The sequence below is a fragment of the Pongo abelii genome, chromosome 1 (genome assembly GCF_028885655.2).
Source record: "Pongo abelii isolate AG06213 chromosome 1, NHGRI_mPonAbe1-v2.0_pri, whole genome shotgun sequence".
Lineage (NCBI taxonomy): Eukaryota > Metazoa > Chordata > Mammalia > Primates > Hominidae > Pongo > Pongo abelii.
The window spans coordinates 16,320,021-16,336,474 of NC_071985.2; the positions used below are offsets into that span (position 1 = coordinate 16,320,021).

At 50.2% G+C, this 16,454-nt stretch overlaps 2 protein-coding genes across 5 annotated transcripts in view; one reads left to right on the forward strand and one right to left on the reverse strand.

The window, feature by feature from the left end:
• PCNX2 (pecanex 2) overlaps nucleotides 1-14,813 on the forward strand; it is a 327,055-nt gene extending 312,242 nt beyond the window's left edge. For all 3 annotated transcript variants that reach the window (XM_009232501.4, XM_054561349.2, XM_054561362.2), the window contains 2 exons: nucleotides 7,186-7,634; nucleotides 9,238-14,813. In XM_009232501.4, coding sequence (XP_009230776.3) covers nucleotides 7,186-7,634; nucleotides 9,238-9,411 — 623 coding nt within the window. In that variant the 3' untranslated portion in view covers nucleotides 9,412-14,813. The remainder of the gene's footprint in view (nucleotides 1-7,185; nucleotides 7,635-9,237) is intronic.
• Nucleotides 14,814-14,937: 124 nt separating this feature from the next.
• Nucleotides 14,938-16,454, reverse strand: part of NTPCR (nucleoside-triphosphatase, cancer-related) — a 28,143-nt gene continuing 26,626 nt past the window's right edge. The window contains exon 5 of one of the 2 annotated variants that reach the window (XM_002809294.4): nucleotides 14,938-15,561. In XM_002809294.4, coding sequence (XP_002809340.2) covers nucleotides 15,493-15,561 — 69 coding nt within the window. In that variant the 3' untranslated portion in view covers nucleotides 14,938-15,492. The remainder of the gene's footprint in view (nucleotides 15,562-16,454) is intronic. The other variant, XM_024246672.2, reaches the window with a different exon arrangement.

Consider the following 16,454-nt stretch of genomic DNA (forward strand, 5'->3'; position numbering starts at 1 on the left):
GCCCAGCCCATGAAACCATTTTTCCCTCCTAGGCCTCCAGGCCTGTGATGGGAGGGGCTTCCATGAAGATCTCTGAAATGCCATGGAGACATTTTCCCCATTGTCTTGGCTATTAACATTCTGCTCCTTGTTACTTATGCAAATTTCTGCAGCGAGCTTGAATTCCTACCCAGAAAATGGGCTTTTCTTTTCTACTCCATCGTCAGGCTGCACATTTTCCAAACCTTTATACTCTGCTTCCTTTTTAAACGTAAGTTCTACTTCCAAACCATCTCTTCATGAACAAATATGACTGAACGCTTTCAGAATAAGCCAGGTCACCTTGTGAATGCTTTACTGCTTAGACATTTCTTCCAACAGATACCCTAAATCATCTCTCTCAAGTTCGAAGTTCCACAGATCTCTAGGATGGGTAAAAGGCCACCAGTCTCTTTGCTAAAGCACAGCAAGAGTGATCTTTGTTCTAGTTCCCAAAAAGTTTCTCATCTCCATCTGAGACCTCCTCAGCCTGGACTTTATTGTCCATATTACTATCAGCATTTTGGTCAAAACCATTCAGCAAGTCTCTAGGAAGTTCCAAACTTTCACTCATCTGCCTGTCTTCTTCTGAGCCCTCCAAACTGTTCCAATCTCTGCCTATTACACAGGTCCAAAGTTGCTTCCACATTTTCAGGTATCTTTATAGTAATACCCCACTCTGCTGGTACCGATTCTCCATATTAGTCCATTTTCACACTGCTATAAAGATACAACCTGAGACTGGGTAATTTATAAAGGAAGGTTTAAATGACTCACAGGTCCACATGGCTGGGGAGACCTCAGGAAACTTACACTCATGGCAGAAGGCGAAGGGGAAGCAAGATGTGTCTTACATGGCAGCAGAAGAGAGTGAGACCAAGGAAGTGCCACACTTTAAAACTATCAGCTCTCGTGAGAACTCACCCACTATCACAAGAACAGCCTGGGGGAACCACACCCCCATGATCCATTCAGTTCCCAGCAGGTCTCTCCCTTAACACATGGGGATTACAATTCAAGATGAAATTTGGGTGGAGACCAGAGGCCTAGAAAACTTAAGTCACTGCCCAGTGTCACCCAGCCAGGCAGTGGCCAGTCTGAGATTCATTCCCAGGTGAGCTGGCCCCAGAACTTGCGATCCCAGCCACCTTGCACCATCCCATTGTCCTGGCCCCAGGGATGCTGCTTCAAGTGTCCTTGTCCCCAGCCCTGGGAATGAGTTGATGGAAACAAGCATTACTGAACACTGAGTGTGCCGCCCTTGCTTCCTGCCTTCCATCTGTGCAGCTGGCATGTCTCTGCCCAGCATGACTTTGTCCTGTCCCCTGGCTGGCAAGGGTTCCACTTATAAGTGATCTTCCTTCTGGCCCCACAAGCAGGCAAAGCTGACACCCAGTTCTTTCTGAAGCAGCCAGCAGGGGCTCCTTTACTTTCTCACTGTGGTCAGGGAGGGAAAGGAGGAGAGCAAGGGACTATCTCAAGTCCCTTCCTGGCTCAAGGAGCTGACCTGCTGAGGAAAGAAGGCACTGCAGCCTAGGAAGCTATGCCAAGACTTTTATCCCCAGCAGAGGGTCAGAGAGCTAGAAGGGGACAGGGGAGATTGAGCAAGGCCTGCCACCCCTTTCCCACTTAAAAGAAGGAAAAACCTCTCTCTTGCTATCATCTGTCTTGCTTTTTCTCTCTGGTCTTTCGTGCAGCTCCGACAACACACAAAATCGTAAATCTCCACAAAGCAAATCAGAGTGATTTTATTTAAACTTTAATCAGTTCACATTGTTCTTCTGTTGAATGATGGCTTCAGCTCAGAATGTGTGAGTCTGCTTGGGCTGCCATAACAAAGTACCATGGCTCAGGTGGCTTAAACAGCATGAACCTACTGTCTGCCAGTTCTGGAGGCTGGAAGTCTGAGATCCAGGTGTGGGCAGGCTTCGTTCCTCCTGAGGGCTGGAGGGGAGTGGGGTCTAGGGTCCTTCCCTAGCTTGAGGTGGTTCACCGGCCATCTTCGGCATCTCCCAGCCTCGAGAAGCACCACTGAGCTCTGGCTTCATGTTCACATCGTGTTCTCCCTGTGTACTTCTCTGTGTCCACACGTCCCCTTTTTATAAGGACACTGGTCATCGTGGACTCAGGGCCCATCCTACTCCAGTATGACCTCATCTTAACTAATGACATTTGCAACGACCCTGTATCAAAGTAAGGCCCCACCCTGAGGTCCTGGGGGTTAGGGCTTCAACAGAGGAATCTGGGGAGGGAACACGATTCAGCCCAGAACACCCACGTGCATCCCATGTGCACCCCTCCCCAGCAGGCCCCCATCTGGCCTGCTGTCTCTCTCATGCCTTCTCTCCCTTCTCTCAGCCCTCTCCTATGAGCCCACATTCCCAGCACACAGTCTCTTGCTGTCCGTCAAGTGTCAAGCATTCTCCTCTCCAGGGCCCCCTCAGCTGCTGCCTCCTCTGTCCCCAATGTCCCTCTCCCAGGCTTGCAGCTCCTTCGCTTACTCACACAGCCTCCCATCAAATCCCAGCTTATCCAAGAGACCCCGGCCAGCCTTCCATACAGCACTGCCATCCCCCTGCCCCACTTTCTCCTCCCCTCCAATCCCTGCCTCATGCATGTCCCTTTTCTGTGGTCGGAATTCCCCATGAGCTGCTCACTGCCCTGCACCTAGGACAGTGCAGCCCACGGTGGACGCTCAGTTGGGCAGCCGTAACTTCTGCAGAGCCTGCGACAGGAGCTCATGTGAAGACCGCACCACCCTCTTCCCCACTCTCCCCACATCCTGCCAGGTGAGGGGCTACCTGCATGCACTGGAGTCTCCCCATTCACATGCCCGTCTTTGGGTGCACATGCCTGCAAGTAGGCCCAAGGTCCGTCCTGGGAGAGGACCCTGGGGAAGAGGCCTGTGCAGGCCCCAGTTTGGGGCAGGGAATTCTGGAGTCCTGGGAAGCCAGCACATGGCCAAGCAGGAGTGGGTGGGAGCTGGTTGACATGCTCCTGTCTCCACAGCTTCCTGGCCCTGTGGGGACAGAGATGGCTGCAGGGGCCACCAAGGGAAACCTCTGAGGTGCTGGGCTGGGTGGTAAGCATGATCCGAGCTCAGCAGACAAAGGTTGGACCAATGAGTGGATGGTTACCCCTCCTAGCCTCAGCCACTTACACTACAGCTTCCCTAGAGGGTGAGGGTGCAAGGCCCTTGGGTCTCAGACTTGCAGCTGTAGGCAGGTTCTGTCACAGCCAAGAGCTGCTGATCTTGTTGGCTCTCCGGAAATGTACTATCATGACCTTGGTGCCCCAATCCCCCCGCCAGAATCCCTCCAAGATATGATTCAACTATCCAGAAGGCTCTATAGCACTGACTGGGACCGGGAGCACAGAGCTTTCCTTCCCCTCAAGACACTGCACCTGAGACCCAGTGTGCAGGTAGCCTGGGTTCCAAGGAGAGCAAGCCCAAGAAGGAGGCTACCACAATGGGAGGGGTGGCTCTGCCTGGCCCTGCCCGGGACACTTTGCAGAAACCACCTACCCGCCATTCCCAGCAGGCCATCATTCCCTTCAGGGATGTGAAGATAACTGGATTTGATTTCAGTCTCTGGCCTCCTTCTCACCCTCCTTCTAGTTAAGTAAAACAACCATGCCCGTCCGAGTTGAGACACACAGCTCCCAAAAAGGAAGCCAGAGACCTGCTTGGCCAGTGCAGGGGCGTTAGAGGCCAGTCTCCAGCTATGGGGAGAACATTCCTGATCCCAGATCTTTGGACTTGACCCTGGAACAATGGAGGAATCACCTTCCTATTTTCCTAACCTTTAGCTTGCCCTCCAGTCTGCAGTGGCAGCCCCTTGGGCCGATCTACAGGTGCTTGCCTATGGGTCTCAGCCTCTAGTCAAGATATTAATTTTTTGAAATGCTTCTAATGGCCAAGTTTAAGAAACACTGTACCCACCCCGAACTTTCTGAGACTCACTGGATTTCTAATCAGGGTTTTGGCATCTGGTCAGTTTTGCAGGTTTGTCCTGTGTGTCCTTTACTTACATGTTAGTGTACAGGGTGCTGAGCTCATAGAAGTGATACAGGGGTTCTTTGCTGCAGAAAGGGCACATAGTGGAGAGGACCATGCATCAGACAGTGACAACACAGTATGCTGAGTGCCATTGGAGAGGTGGTTGGGGGCCTCTCAGAGTGGAGGACATGCCTCTCTGGGAAGGGCATGACAGAGACCCTTAGCCAAGTAGCAAAGAGTGAGCAGTTTTTTTTTTGAGACGGAGTCTCACTCTTTCGCCCAGGCCGGACTGCAGTGGCGCTATCTCGGCTCACTGCAATCTCTGCCTCCCGAGTTCACGCCATTCTCCTGCCTCAGCCTCCTGAGTAGCTGGGACTACAGGCACCCGCCACCACGCCCGGCTAATTTTTTGTATTTTTAGTAGAGATGGGGTTTCACCGTGTTAGCCAAGATGGTCTTGATCTCCTGACTTCGTGATCTGCCCGCCTCGGCCTCCCAAAGTGCTGGGATTACAGGCGTGAGCCACTGCGCCTGGCCGAGTGAGCAGTTTTGAAGGGCGAATTTGAAACAAATTCTAACAAGGGTCTTGTTTTACTCACCAAGTCACCAAGACTCAACTCACATAACTGGGGACCCAACTGCCCCCACCCTTCGTTGGTCCTTGCCTCAATTCTGGCCAGGTATCCCAATCCTGCCTTGCTAGAGGCTGAGCAGACTGGGGTCCCTCCTGCCTGAGACCCCACAGACAGAACTCCTCTCCCCAGGCCAGCCATGCTGTGCATCTGCTGCTGCTGGTGCACACAGCACTTTGCACCCAGCTGCCAGGCGCTCACTACACCAGCCTCATCTAGGGCCTGACAACCTGCAATCGTCTAGCTGGGGTAAAAAGCATATGTCACAGCTGGAAGGGGAGTTGGCCTAGCAGTGGAGGCTGGTGACCTACTTACCGGTGAGCAGTTAGGAATTCATAACTAATCCGAATCCCAGATTGGAGAGGGAGGCTGTGTTCTCATATTACTAAGGAGCTACACCACTACCTTTCAGATAACATCAAAGACAAAGGAATTAAGTGCCACGATAATAAACCAAGGAGGGTGATTTATATGTAAGGTATTTCCATTCAGGTTCTAAAAAGGTTTTCCCTAGAAACATTCAGAACTTGGTAATAGAGTAATTTGCAAAATAAGTTAAATTGTAAAATAATGATCCTGAGTAGCACAAATGCATTTAGCATGGTTTGCTTCCTTAGTGCTGTTCCATTTGCAAAATTAATTTAAAAAAAAAAGAGCAATGAGAAAATCTGAAGCAATGAAATTGGGTGGCGGGGGAGTCCTTGTCTTGCACAGACTACAGCAGGCCACTTCCCTTTGACACACAGTGGGTTGTTTGTCCCCTTGTTCCTGGAATTCTCTAGGTATTTCCCCACCAAGTATGGGTGGTCTTCTATTGAGCATCACAATCATTGACTTGTGGATGAATGTGGAGTATTTTTGGACAGTGATCAGCTTTACGATAGAAATCACAAACAGACGTCCAGCCTTGCCAGACGCTGAATAACAAATCGCCCTCCTTATTTTTCATTCTGATTCATCAGGGTCCCTTTCCTCTTCTCCTTTTTCTCTGTAAGAGGAACATATTCAACTACTCAGCCGGGACCTTTCAGGCCAGCCCGGATGCACCCCTCCTGTGGCAGAGGCGGGTGGGCCCGATGCTAGGGGCTGAGCACACTCATCCCATGGAGGGCAGCCCCATCCTGTGGAAGCCCACAGCACTGTGGGGCGAGCACTCCATACTGTCAACACACGGGCAGGAGAAAGTGAGATGGGAGCACCAGTGCCCTCTGCAAATGGGCACTCGACCATCACAGCATCCAGACTGGCACTGTGGTCAACAGGAGGCAGAAAGGCCCCTTCAGCCTAGGCCACGGTGGGGTGGGGTGGGGTGGGGTGGGGCTGGAAGGAAACCTGGAATCCCTTTCGTAACATGTATCCCTAAGGAATTGCCTCTCGCATGATGTGTCCGTTCTTGGGTTCTCCTGGAGGCAGCCACACCCGCTTCAGAATCACCAGATGCATAATGAATAATGGGCACTTGGGGTGAGGTGGAACACAAGGCAATGCATAGGACGTCCTTTCTGATACTCATGCCTCTGCCCTGTTTGTCTTTATTTAGTGCCTAATTGTAGCAGCTGCAGGAGACACGCTTATGAGGCCATTCATAGAACTGTGACGTCACTCGCTGCTCCCATCAAAATGATATTTTGCAATTAGCCCCTAGTGATCATGGATGCTCAAGTTAAGCAACCCGGTGTTCTAGCCAGCACCCGTTTCCTCAGACTGCTTAGACTGCAAAGCTGAACCACAGGCTGCACAGGGCCATCACGAACAGAAGACCCCATGAAGTTATCCTGCTTCCAGCAGCATGGACACAACCACATCTTTGGGAGTAGTCCAGTCCCTTTCGTCAAAAATGGCCTTGTCTAGACAAGTTTCAGCAAAGGCTGGGGTGGCAGGGCCCCTGAGGGGCGAGGCCATGGGCAAAGGGGCTGGGTGAGAAGAGCACGGGAAGCAAGGCCCGGGCCTGGCCAGTAGTTGTGGGCCTGTAAGGAAGGGAAAGCTGTTCTGGAAGAGTCCACGGCATGGACTTTCAGCTCTCCTCCCTTTCTTCCTTTTTCATGGCAAATAAAAAGACGGAAGCCTGCACGTTTTCGTTTCTCACTGCTGATCGGATGAGCGTAGGAACCAAGGTCCTGAGCCAGGATCATATTTGGGTTTACTTTATGAGCCCAACTTCCGCTGCTGGCATTGTCCTGGTTCGCCTGGAGTAAGCAGCTTCCAGGGATGTGGGACTTTTCAGTGGTAGAACCAGGAATGTCCTGGCAAACTGAGCAGATCTGTCACCCTGGCTGCAGCTTCTCACACTGTACCCCCAACCCCAGCCCCCACCCTTGGGTGCCCTTCAGTCGGCCCTTTGGTTCTCAGGACCTGGACTTGGCGGGAGGGAGTGGGTGAGGCAGTGGTCAGGCTTCCAGCTCTTGTCCCAGCCTTGCAGGTGGTACACTGAGGAGGGGTCCTTGGGCCCAGGCAGAGCAGGCCACCTGCTGCACCACACAGGTATCGATGTTCATGACCACCCGCTCCAACTCTGTGTTCTGCTTTCTTTTAAAGGCAGGAGGAAAGGCAGGAGCCAGTCCGTGCAGGCACACTCAGCACTAAGCCAAAGGCCGCCCATGCTGAGCTCATCTGGCCCCATCTTAGAGAGCCGCCAAACATTCCTCCAGACGTCCACCTCAGTGCACGAGCTGGCCCAGAGGCTCTCGGGCAGCCGGCTCTCCTTGCACACCTCGGCCACGTCCCTGCACTCTCAGCCCCCGCCCGTCACCACCACCGGCCACCTGAGTGTCCGCGAGAGGGCCGAGGCGCTCATCAGGTCCAGCCTGGGCTCCTCCACCAGCTCCACCCTGAGCTTCCTCTTCGGCAAGAGGAGCTTTTCCAGTGCGCTCGTCATTTCCGGACTCTCTGCTGCAGAGGGGGGCAATACCAGTGACACCCAGTCGTCTAGCAGTGTCAACATCGTGATGGGCCCCTCAGCCAGGGCTGCCAGCCAGGCCACTCAGGTAAGGGGCTGGGCAGGGCTCACCAGGACGGGCTGAGGTGGTGGCATGGGCTCCTGGCCTGAGCGTGGCACCTGCCTTGCATTCCCACCCTTCTGCCTGCAGAACCCCATCCCCTTCTCTATGGGGCTCCCAGAGTGATAAAGGGCAGTGATTAGACACGAAGTGGCTTAGCTGCTTTTGGAAGCAGACAAGATACAGAGCACACGTCCTATAAACGATAATGCCCAGGCAGGCACTGAAAGGAGTCACCGGATACAGAGGTTCTGCAGAACTGTGGCCATCTGCCCTACACCGGGGCACAAGGGAGAATGCCCTCCACCCATTCACACAGCAGGACTCTTCTCACATGATTCTGGCCTGAGGGAAAGGACACCTGTCAATGCTGGAGTTAGAGTATCATTGCTTCTCAGCCAATAGATTTGACTTTAAAGCTGCTGAGATGGCCCACTGCTTTTGGGTATTTAAATACTAGACAAGGAGAGTTTTAAGAACTTCACCCAAATAAGCTGTTACTTGTCCAGAATCCCGAACCAGCTGAGATGAAATGAATACTTGAGCTTCATCAGTGAGAAAAAAGTAAATAAATACCTAGCAGTGCTCCTATGTGACCTGGTATACAGGGAAAATTGATGGTGTCAAGGCAAAAATGGGTGAGATTTGGAGAGCTCCACTGCTCCTTTTGAGTGTTGAGGTTTTCCTGAGCATGGCTCATGCTTTCCATCAAGCACTAGAGTTGCTTGGCCTCTGGTTCTGGGTGTGGTTATTTGCAGGTGGAGACAGGGGGCCGCACCTGAACATTCCTAGTGTCGCCCTCCCTCTCCTTCATGGGAAACAGCTCTTCAGGGAAGTACCTTCTTGCCAGGGGAAGCCGAGGCTGGGCCGGCCGCCCTACAAGGAGCCACAGGATTGCAGCTGTGGGTGCCATCTTTCATGGAAGGGGAGATTTATGGGCTTTCCTGGAACCCCCAGGCCGTCCTGGCCAAGAGGAAAGAGCTGGTTACTTCAGGAGTTTGACCTTAGTTAGATAACTAAAAGAATACATTTCCCCTCCCTTTTCTTTATTTCCTCAATAAAAATGTACCAAGTATCACCCTTCTCATGCCCCAATCTGTGTTAAAGTCACAGTCTTTGGGTGTAGTTCTGGGATTCTGTCAAACTCTCCTTCCTGCTCTCCAAAATGGACAATTGTCATTGGGACCACATGCCCCCAGAATACAACGGCCTCTGTGTTCTACTGAGGTCAAGCCTGCTAGAACTCAGCATTCATGACAGGGGCTAAGTGTGCATGAAGTGACACTGACTACAGCTGGAAAGCCAGGTGCACAAATGCCCCTTCCCCCCAGGGCTGCTCTTTCCAGCGCAGTCATCCAGAAAGGCCCACGTGCAGAGCCCCTGTGTCTCAGATGCTGCTTCAGTTGCCTGTCCTGTCCTCAGAGGCCACTGTGCTGGCCCTCTATCATTTGACCTGACTTTAGAACCTGACCTCAAGGATATGGCAGCGCTAGCCTTTAGCTCCCACAGCACGGGTGGGGGTGATGCCAGTTAGAAGTGGGTAGTGAACATTTGCTGAGCTGTTTCACTGTTTCTCTCTTCTCTTTGGAAGCACCTCTCCGAGCCATGTGAGCCCACTGATGCCACCGAGCAGGGGCAGCTTCGTGACCGACGTCTGGCTGAGGCTGTGGCGGACACTCTCGGGGTTGTCTGCAGGAGAGCAAGCCAGGAGGACATGGGCCTGGACGACACGGCCTCGCAGCAAAGTGTGTCAGACGAGCAGTGACGGGCGTGCGGCCCGGCGGGGAGGCTGGCTCCCCCACACCTCCCACCTGCATTGCTCTCCCTCGTGCTCCCCAAATCACAACCAACCAATACTGCGATCCATGAGGGACTCCTCCTGTGGAAAAGGAGAGCTGTTCCAGAACACAGAACTGATCTCAGGTTTTTGGAAAAAAAAAAAAAAAAAAAAAATCCGACAACAAAAACGACGAAAAACCTCACATGATGGGGAAACAAAAAAAAGCAACAAAGAAGCCACACCACACCTCCCCCGCCAGGCACAGCGCTGCCCAGAGCGGCACACCACGGACAGCACCACACATGTTCCAGAATCTGAAATCTCAAACAAAAGCCATTTACTAACTTAAAACAACTCAACAGAGCCATGAAACAAATGCCCTGATGAAAATAAGACAACTGCATGTTACATCATTGGCACTTTATGCATTACTGTTACCATGAAAAAGAAATGAACAACAGCACGTCTGATACCATCAGCTGGTCGGATGCATTAAGGTTAAATCTAAGTGTCAAGAAAACCCTATTTCTTTACAATATTTATGCAGCTGTTAAGCATAACATGGTGGCAGCTTCACGACAAGAACCGTGATCATGCATGCAGTCATGTCTCCAGTATTCTGTGAAAAGCCAGGATACGTTAGGATGTGAGTTTAGAAACTGAGTCCATTCGGTGCATGGAAATCCACTGCGGAATCACACAATGCTCCTCACTGTAGTCCAAGCGATTTGTGGGCCGCCAGCACCCTACGGGCTTCACAGGGACGCGTGCTTGTTCTCCAAGCCCCGCAACCCTTACTGTGCACACAACATCGCACACACCTTTGTTTTTGAAATTAAAATATTTATAGTTATTGCTGTGTCCAGTGTTTTGCGTTATATTGAAGCTTCTCATTTCTACAAGTATATCTTTTATGGTGAGAACGACATTTGGGTACATTCTGAGACAACTTTTCCCATCTTCAAGACCCCCAGGAACCTGTATCCTTGCTGGGGTAGAGGTCCCAAAATGCGGTCCAGAGAGTATCACTGGCCTGGTGAACCATCCTTTTTCAAAAGACAATAGTTAGAAGGAAATACTCAATTTTAAACAGTCACACAAATTTCTTCAAAGTATTTAGGATTTGGAAATTCGAGGACAGGGTTGGGGGAAGGGTATTGTAGAGAATCTCTTGCCCCTTGGAAAGTAAATGGTAATGCTTTTCTAATTTTTTTTTGTAAACTAAGAATCAGCAATTAATAAAAGCAAGTGTGCTCTATAATCACAGACAGAAGGCTCTTATTTTCAGGTCAGCACTCCCTAGAGGTGCAAACTTCATTTAATTGAAATGCAGTTGTTTGTCTAATGGGAAGCTGATAGGGCCTTGCTGCAGTCCTCTAAGGTGGCCAAATTAAACTTGGCTGGCAGCTCCTGTAATCCTCTTGGGCAACTTTACAGCCAAGCCCCAAGGGCTAAACGGCAGGCCTGGAGCTGTGAGTGCGGCCTCCCCACGGAGGGTGACTCCTTGAGTTCAGTGAGGAAAACCACGGTGTCTGGCAGCGGTCAGCCAGGAGTATGACTGGCCACTCCTTAGGCATCCAGAAGTAGGAAACACAGAAAGCATTCCACAAAACGGGGAATCTCCCCAAAGAGCTAGAAACCCAGGCTGGAAGGAAATGGCAGCACAGATGAGAGGGCAAGAGCACCCTGGGTGCTCCTCCATCCCGTTTCTCTGGGGAGGTTCATGAGGTGCTTCTTCAACGGTTATTCTGTTCATTGCTTATCACAGTTCACAGGTTCTCGTGGCATCTTTTGTGGGGAGGAGGGAGGATGGAAGTGACACAGTGTATCTACAACACTAAGGCCACATTAATCAGATAGGAATGCAGTGACGCTCTGCACCGTCTATGAGAGTGGGCATCTCGAGTGTGCATACTGAGGCACAGATGTGCACACACTCACATTCGCAGGCAACTGCACCCACAGAGAAAAGGTGGCAGTATTGGAGTCACCCCAGGATTCTTGGAGGCTGTTTGACCAGCCATCAACAGTGCCGCCATACTTCTTTTTCTTTTTTATCGTGGTACACAACTTTTATATTTACAACTCATGAACTTGTTAATCTGGTCCTTCATCTAGTCAGCTATGTATCAGAAAGGACTTCCTGCAAAATGTTATATTCTAAGCCCCCATTAGAGGAGGCATCCCTAAACTGACATTTCTTGCTAGAGTTGTTCAAATATTCTGCCAGTATATAGCTAAAGAGTTATTTTCCAGTTCAAGAGTTATTTGGGGGCTGGGCGTGGTGGCTCATGCCTGTAATCCCAGCACTTTTGGAGGCTGAGGCAGGCAAATCATGAGGTCAGGAGTTCGAGACCAGATTGGCCAACATGGTGAAACCCCGTCTCTACTAAAAATACAAAAAATAAGCTGGGCGTAGTGGTGGGTGCCTGTAATCCCAGCTACTCAGGAGGTTGAGGCAGGAGAATCACTTGAACCCAGGAGGCGGAGGTTACAGTGAGCCAAGACAGCACCACTGCACTCCAGCTCAAGCGACAGAGTGAGACTGTCTCAAAAAAAAAAAAAAAAAAAAAAAGTTATTTGACACAGATCAAAATGGTTTCTCCTCTAAAGATAATATAAAAACCATAGCACTTGGTTTTATATAAATCATGTGGCCAATTTGGCATTATTGATTCTAAATTTTGCAGTGTGTTGAAATCATGTGGCAAGTAGTTTGTTAAAATCATGCGATGTTTCAACTTCTTTGCCCACAAAATGTGCAATGCAATGCCTGTTTACTTAGCCCACCCACCTCCAGCCTCATCTACCATGCTGTTTTGTCCCAAGTCACTATGCTACACAAGCATCCGCCATCAGCACACACACAGGTGTGATACACAGACACAACCTTCTATGAATACGGTAATTGGCGGGAAAAGAAAAGGAGCAGGTCTGTTCCACATTTTCCAGCCCCCCAGCGTTCCCACCCCCTTGATAACTGGAGGGCTGGGAACTGAGTGCCTGAACTTGCAGCTTTACTAGGATCCCTCCCTGTCAAGGCTGATCATCAGAGATGACACTCTATCCATTTCAAAGACTCACCCATCTCCCTGCATGGGCTTACCCTCACTCAGAGGTAAGAAGAAACCATTTTTAAACTATTACGTGTTAAGCAGCTGGCGGCATGATCTGCTAAGGAGGAAAAGGAAAGAATGATTTAGTACATCATTCTTCAAATCAGTCCTCATTCCTCCCATCCGACCTTGTTATTCTAGCCGAGATTCTTCATACAAGCAATATACGTTAATTCTGTGCTTTTCAAAGTGAATTCCTCCTTGAGACTCATATCCAACCATCTGTTAGATATTTTGCTTTGTTTGAATAGGAGGCATTCCAAACTCAGGTATAAGAGAATCCCTGACTTCAATCTGCCCTGCCGCCCCCACCCCACCATCCGGCAAGAGCTCCTCACCTCAGCTGTGGCACCGACAGGGAGGTGGCGCTCAGCTCTGCTCCTCTCATCCTGGCTGCGTGCAGGGAGGGGACGGTCACACGTGGACTTCTGCCACGGCACCTCTTCTTCCTTTAAATCTCAGCATGACACTGTTGCTACAGGCTGTGCGCGTTTGGCCCTGAGTTCTAGTTATCTGTGAATTCATCTTATCCTTCATTAAATGTCATTGCCTTACAATACAGGGATTGCATCTGACATCTCCATACATGCTCCATGATCATTCTGTTTGACTAATACAATAATCATTTCAGGACCTCACCACAAGAGACACTAAACGTTCTTTGGATTCACAGCAGTTTATCACTGCTAAATGTCAACTCTGAGGTCTGGGGACACAAAATGCACTAAATATGCTAAAGCCTCAAGAAGGACGCAGCAGGGAGTGATGAAAGAGTGAACTTTGGAGCCACATAGACATGGGTTCAAATACCCTTTGTCACCACTATCACTGTGCTCTTGAACGAACCACTTAAACACTCCAAGCTTGTCTCTTTACCGTTAAAGGGAAAGTGTGCAGAAGCTCCCGCAGCCCCAAGTGCTAGGGGCCACCCTGAATCTGTTCCACACAAGTGGATACTTTCAAGTAGGCAGTGACACTCCCACCCCACATAAGCACAACTGGCTTCAGTGATAAGCCCCTCAGACTAGCTATTTAACTTTGAAATAACCTTCACCAGCTTTCTTTCTCATTTAAGACAAAATCAAAGTCTACAAAACAGACACGGCTGAAACAGCAAGCTCAAAAGGACAAGCACCAGAAGGAACACGGCCCTTGGTATTTCAGATGCATGAACGGTGGAAACGCAGAACGGCCTCCCAGAGGTGCCAGGAAAGGCTCCATCTTGATGGGGTCTCACTCCAGCTGGGGCTGACCAGCTCCACCAGGCCTGGGTGCGCATTGATGACATTTCCCCAGCCTGCCTCCCTATCTCTTGGTTCTCCTGAGGGCTGTGGTACTTTCAGACTTATGGCCAGGATCAGGTTCCCAGGCCTTTGTGGGAAGCCTCTACCCATCTCAGAAGCCGTGCCTCTCCTGGCTCACTGAGGCATGCAGCCCACACCAGTGTCCTGGTGATGGTGGCTGGAAGTCACAGCCAGCCTGCCAGACGTCCTAAGCTCGGAACTCAGTCTCCCTGAACAGCCCCGCCAGGCAGGGACCATGGAAGGAGATGCCCACTTCCTCCTCCTGGGCAAGTAGCCCTTTTTGAGGGATTAGTTCATAATCTATTAGGCCTCCCTGTTGTGGTCCCTCCAAGGCTAGGCAAGTCCAGGTCAAGCTTCACAAAGTTGCCTTGGAAGAAAAGCGGTGAGGAAAGAGACACCGATGGAGTAACCAGTCCTGTGCTGCGCACCATTTTGGTTTTGATGTGAGCCCCTCCCGCCCCATTCACTGTGCCCCAGTGCCCAGCCCCGGGCTCCTCACCCGCCACATGCCCGACTTGTCCACAGTTAGAGAGAAGGCACACTGCTGCTTATGCTAGTGGGTTTGTAGCCAATGCTAATATGTTTAAAAAAAATCCTGGAAATTCATAGATCTTCACCAAAAATGACCTAAAAACACTGAACTGTTTATCACTCCAGTACCATCTACCACTTGGAGGGAAGTTTTTATCCTCTATCAATTCTGGGGTTTCGGTGGTCTTTTCTACTTTCCTACTTTATTTTTATAGTACCCATGTTATGGGCTGAACTCCGCATTGCTACACCATTATTCCTGATAAGCCCAGCCCCTGGCACTAGGCACTCTCCACAGTTGTGTGGAGTGGTTGACAGTTTCCTTCTGTGGTGTGACATCACTCTCCTGAGATGACAGTCACTCCCTGCTTTTCTGGAAGGGAAACTAGGCATAGAAAGATTCAAAATTGCTCCCGAGTAAACTAAGGCAAAGCAGTGCTCTTATGCAAACCCGTGGGCCTGAGCTCTTGTCATCTGGTCGGCTGAATATCAGATGCTATCAACACTTCTAAAGGTTGTCTATTCCTCCCACACAATGCCTCCTGTCTGTAACCATCAGATTTATTTTTATATTTATTAAGCAGTAAGCAAACAAACAGAGTTGGGGGAGATGACCTAAAATGGTTTTCTTTTGGAATAATATTTTTTTTAAAATCAAATAACTGTTATCACTTTAAGTTGCATGAGACTGAAGCTGCACCTGGAGAGGAATTTAATTTTCATGACATGCAAAACTGATTAGGCAGTGAACTCTTTCCTCCCCCTTCCCCTGAACACATTTATAAACTTCAACGGGGGTGAATTCCATCTAATACTCTGAAAACCATTTCTCGTCTCACAATTTACCCAAATCATGTGCATGACTGCAAGAGGAAATAAACAAGAAATCTTTAAGCATAAATAAGCCACAGTGGATTGTTAATCTTGTACAGACAATCCAGCATTAAGGCTAATTTGATCTTTTAAACATTTTATGGAAAACAGCTGTTGAGTTTTCTCTAGAAAAGCCCACAAGGTTCCATAACCCCATAGGCATACAGCCTCGACAGGTAGGGCTCCATCAGGCTCCTCTTGAACTGGGGACTCCTTCACGGGAGGCAGGAACGCACCAGTCTTCACTTCCTGCTGCTGTGCACACACGTCACGATATCTGGCAGAAGGTGGTTTCTGTTTTCCTTGGTGACCTGTGGGAAGAAGTGAGAGAACAGGCTTCAGAGCTCCTTTCCTCTTCTTCAATCTTGTGCTAGGTAACTCTCTAAAAGAAAAGCCTGGAAGGCTGGGAGAGGGTGAGGTATGTTTTGTTACCCAGGCAGGAGGCCCAGCTCTTCAGGAGCACTCAGAAACAGGACAGGTATCACCAAGTCTCAGCATCAGTTTCTGCCAAGTGACAGCTCAAAAAGTCAAAATGGGTTTGGAGCCCAGACAGATTTCAGCCAACCAGGGGGAGAGCTGTGAAGTGAGCCCGACGAGGCACACCGGGACGGATGATGGGCGTGCAAGTCCAGGCAGGACCCCTGAGCACGACCTGTCCTGAATGGAAGGAACTCAACTGTTGGAGTGAAACAAGGAGGAGAGCCTGGGAGCCAGCGGGACCCAGGAGGGCAGCCAGCAGAGCAGCAGTGAAGCGCCCAGAATTCTGGGATGCTCAGTCATCTACTTGCCTCTCCACAAACATCAAGTGTTCATTTGAAAGATGGAGAAGTGGGAGAGCCAGAGACATGAGGGTGCCTCCGTACAGACTGTTACTCAGGCCTCCTGACCGCAGTGTGTTCTCCAACACTTACACCATTACAAAATCAAACAAAAGCAACAGAGTTCACCAGAGCTTTACCCGATGATCTGTTTATTTTTCTTTCACTACCACACCATCCCGAGTGCCCCAGGGTAAAGGAAGGGCCATCTCTGCTCCCATCATGGTGCCTTCCTACTTGGCCCATATAATATCCATCCACTCAACACACGCTGATGGGGTGGAAGGGCAAACAGGAGCCAGGCACAGAGATGCGAACAGAGAAGCACCACAGGTAAGGACCCTGACCTCATGGAGCTCGCAGACTAGGACAGGACAGGCATGAAC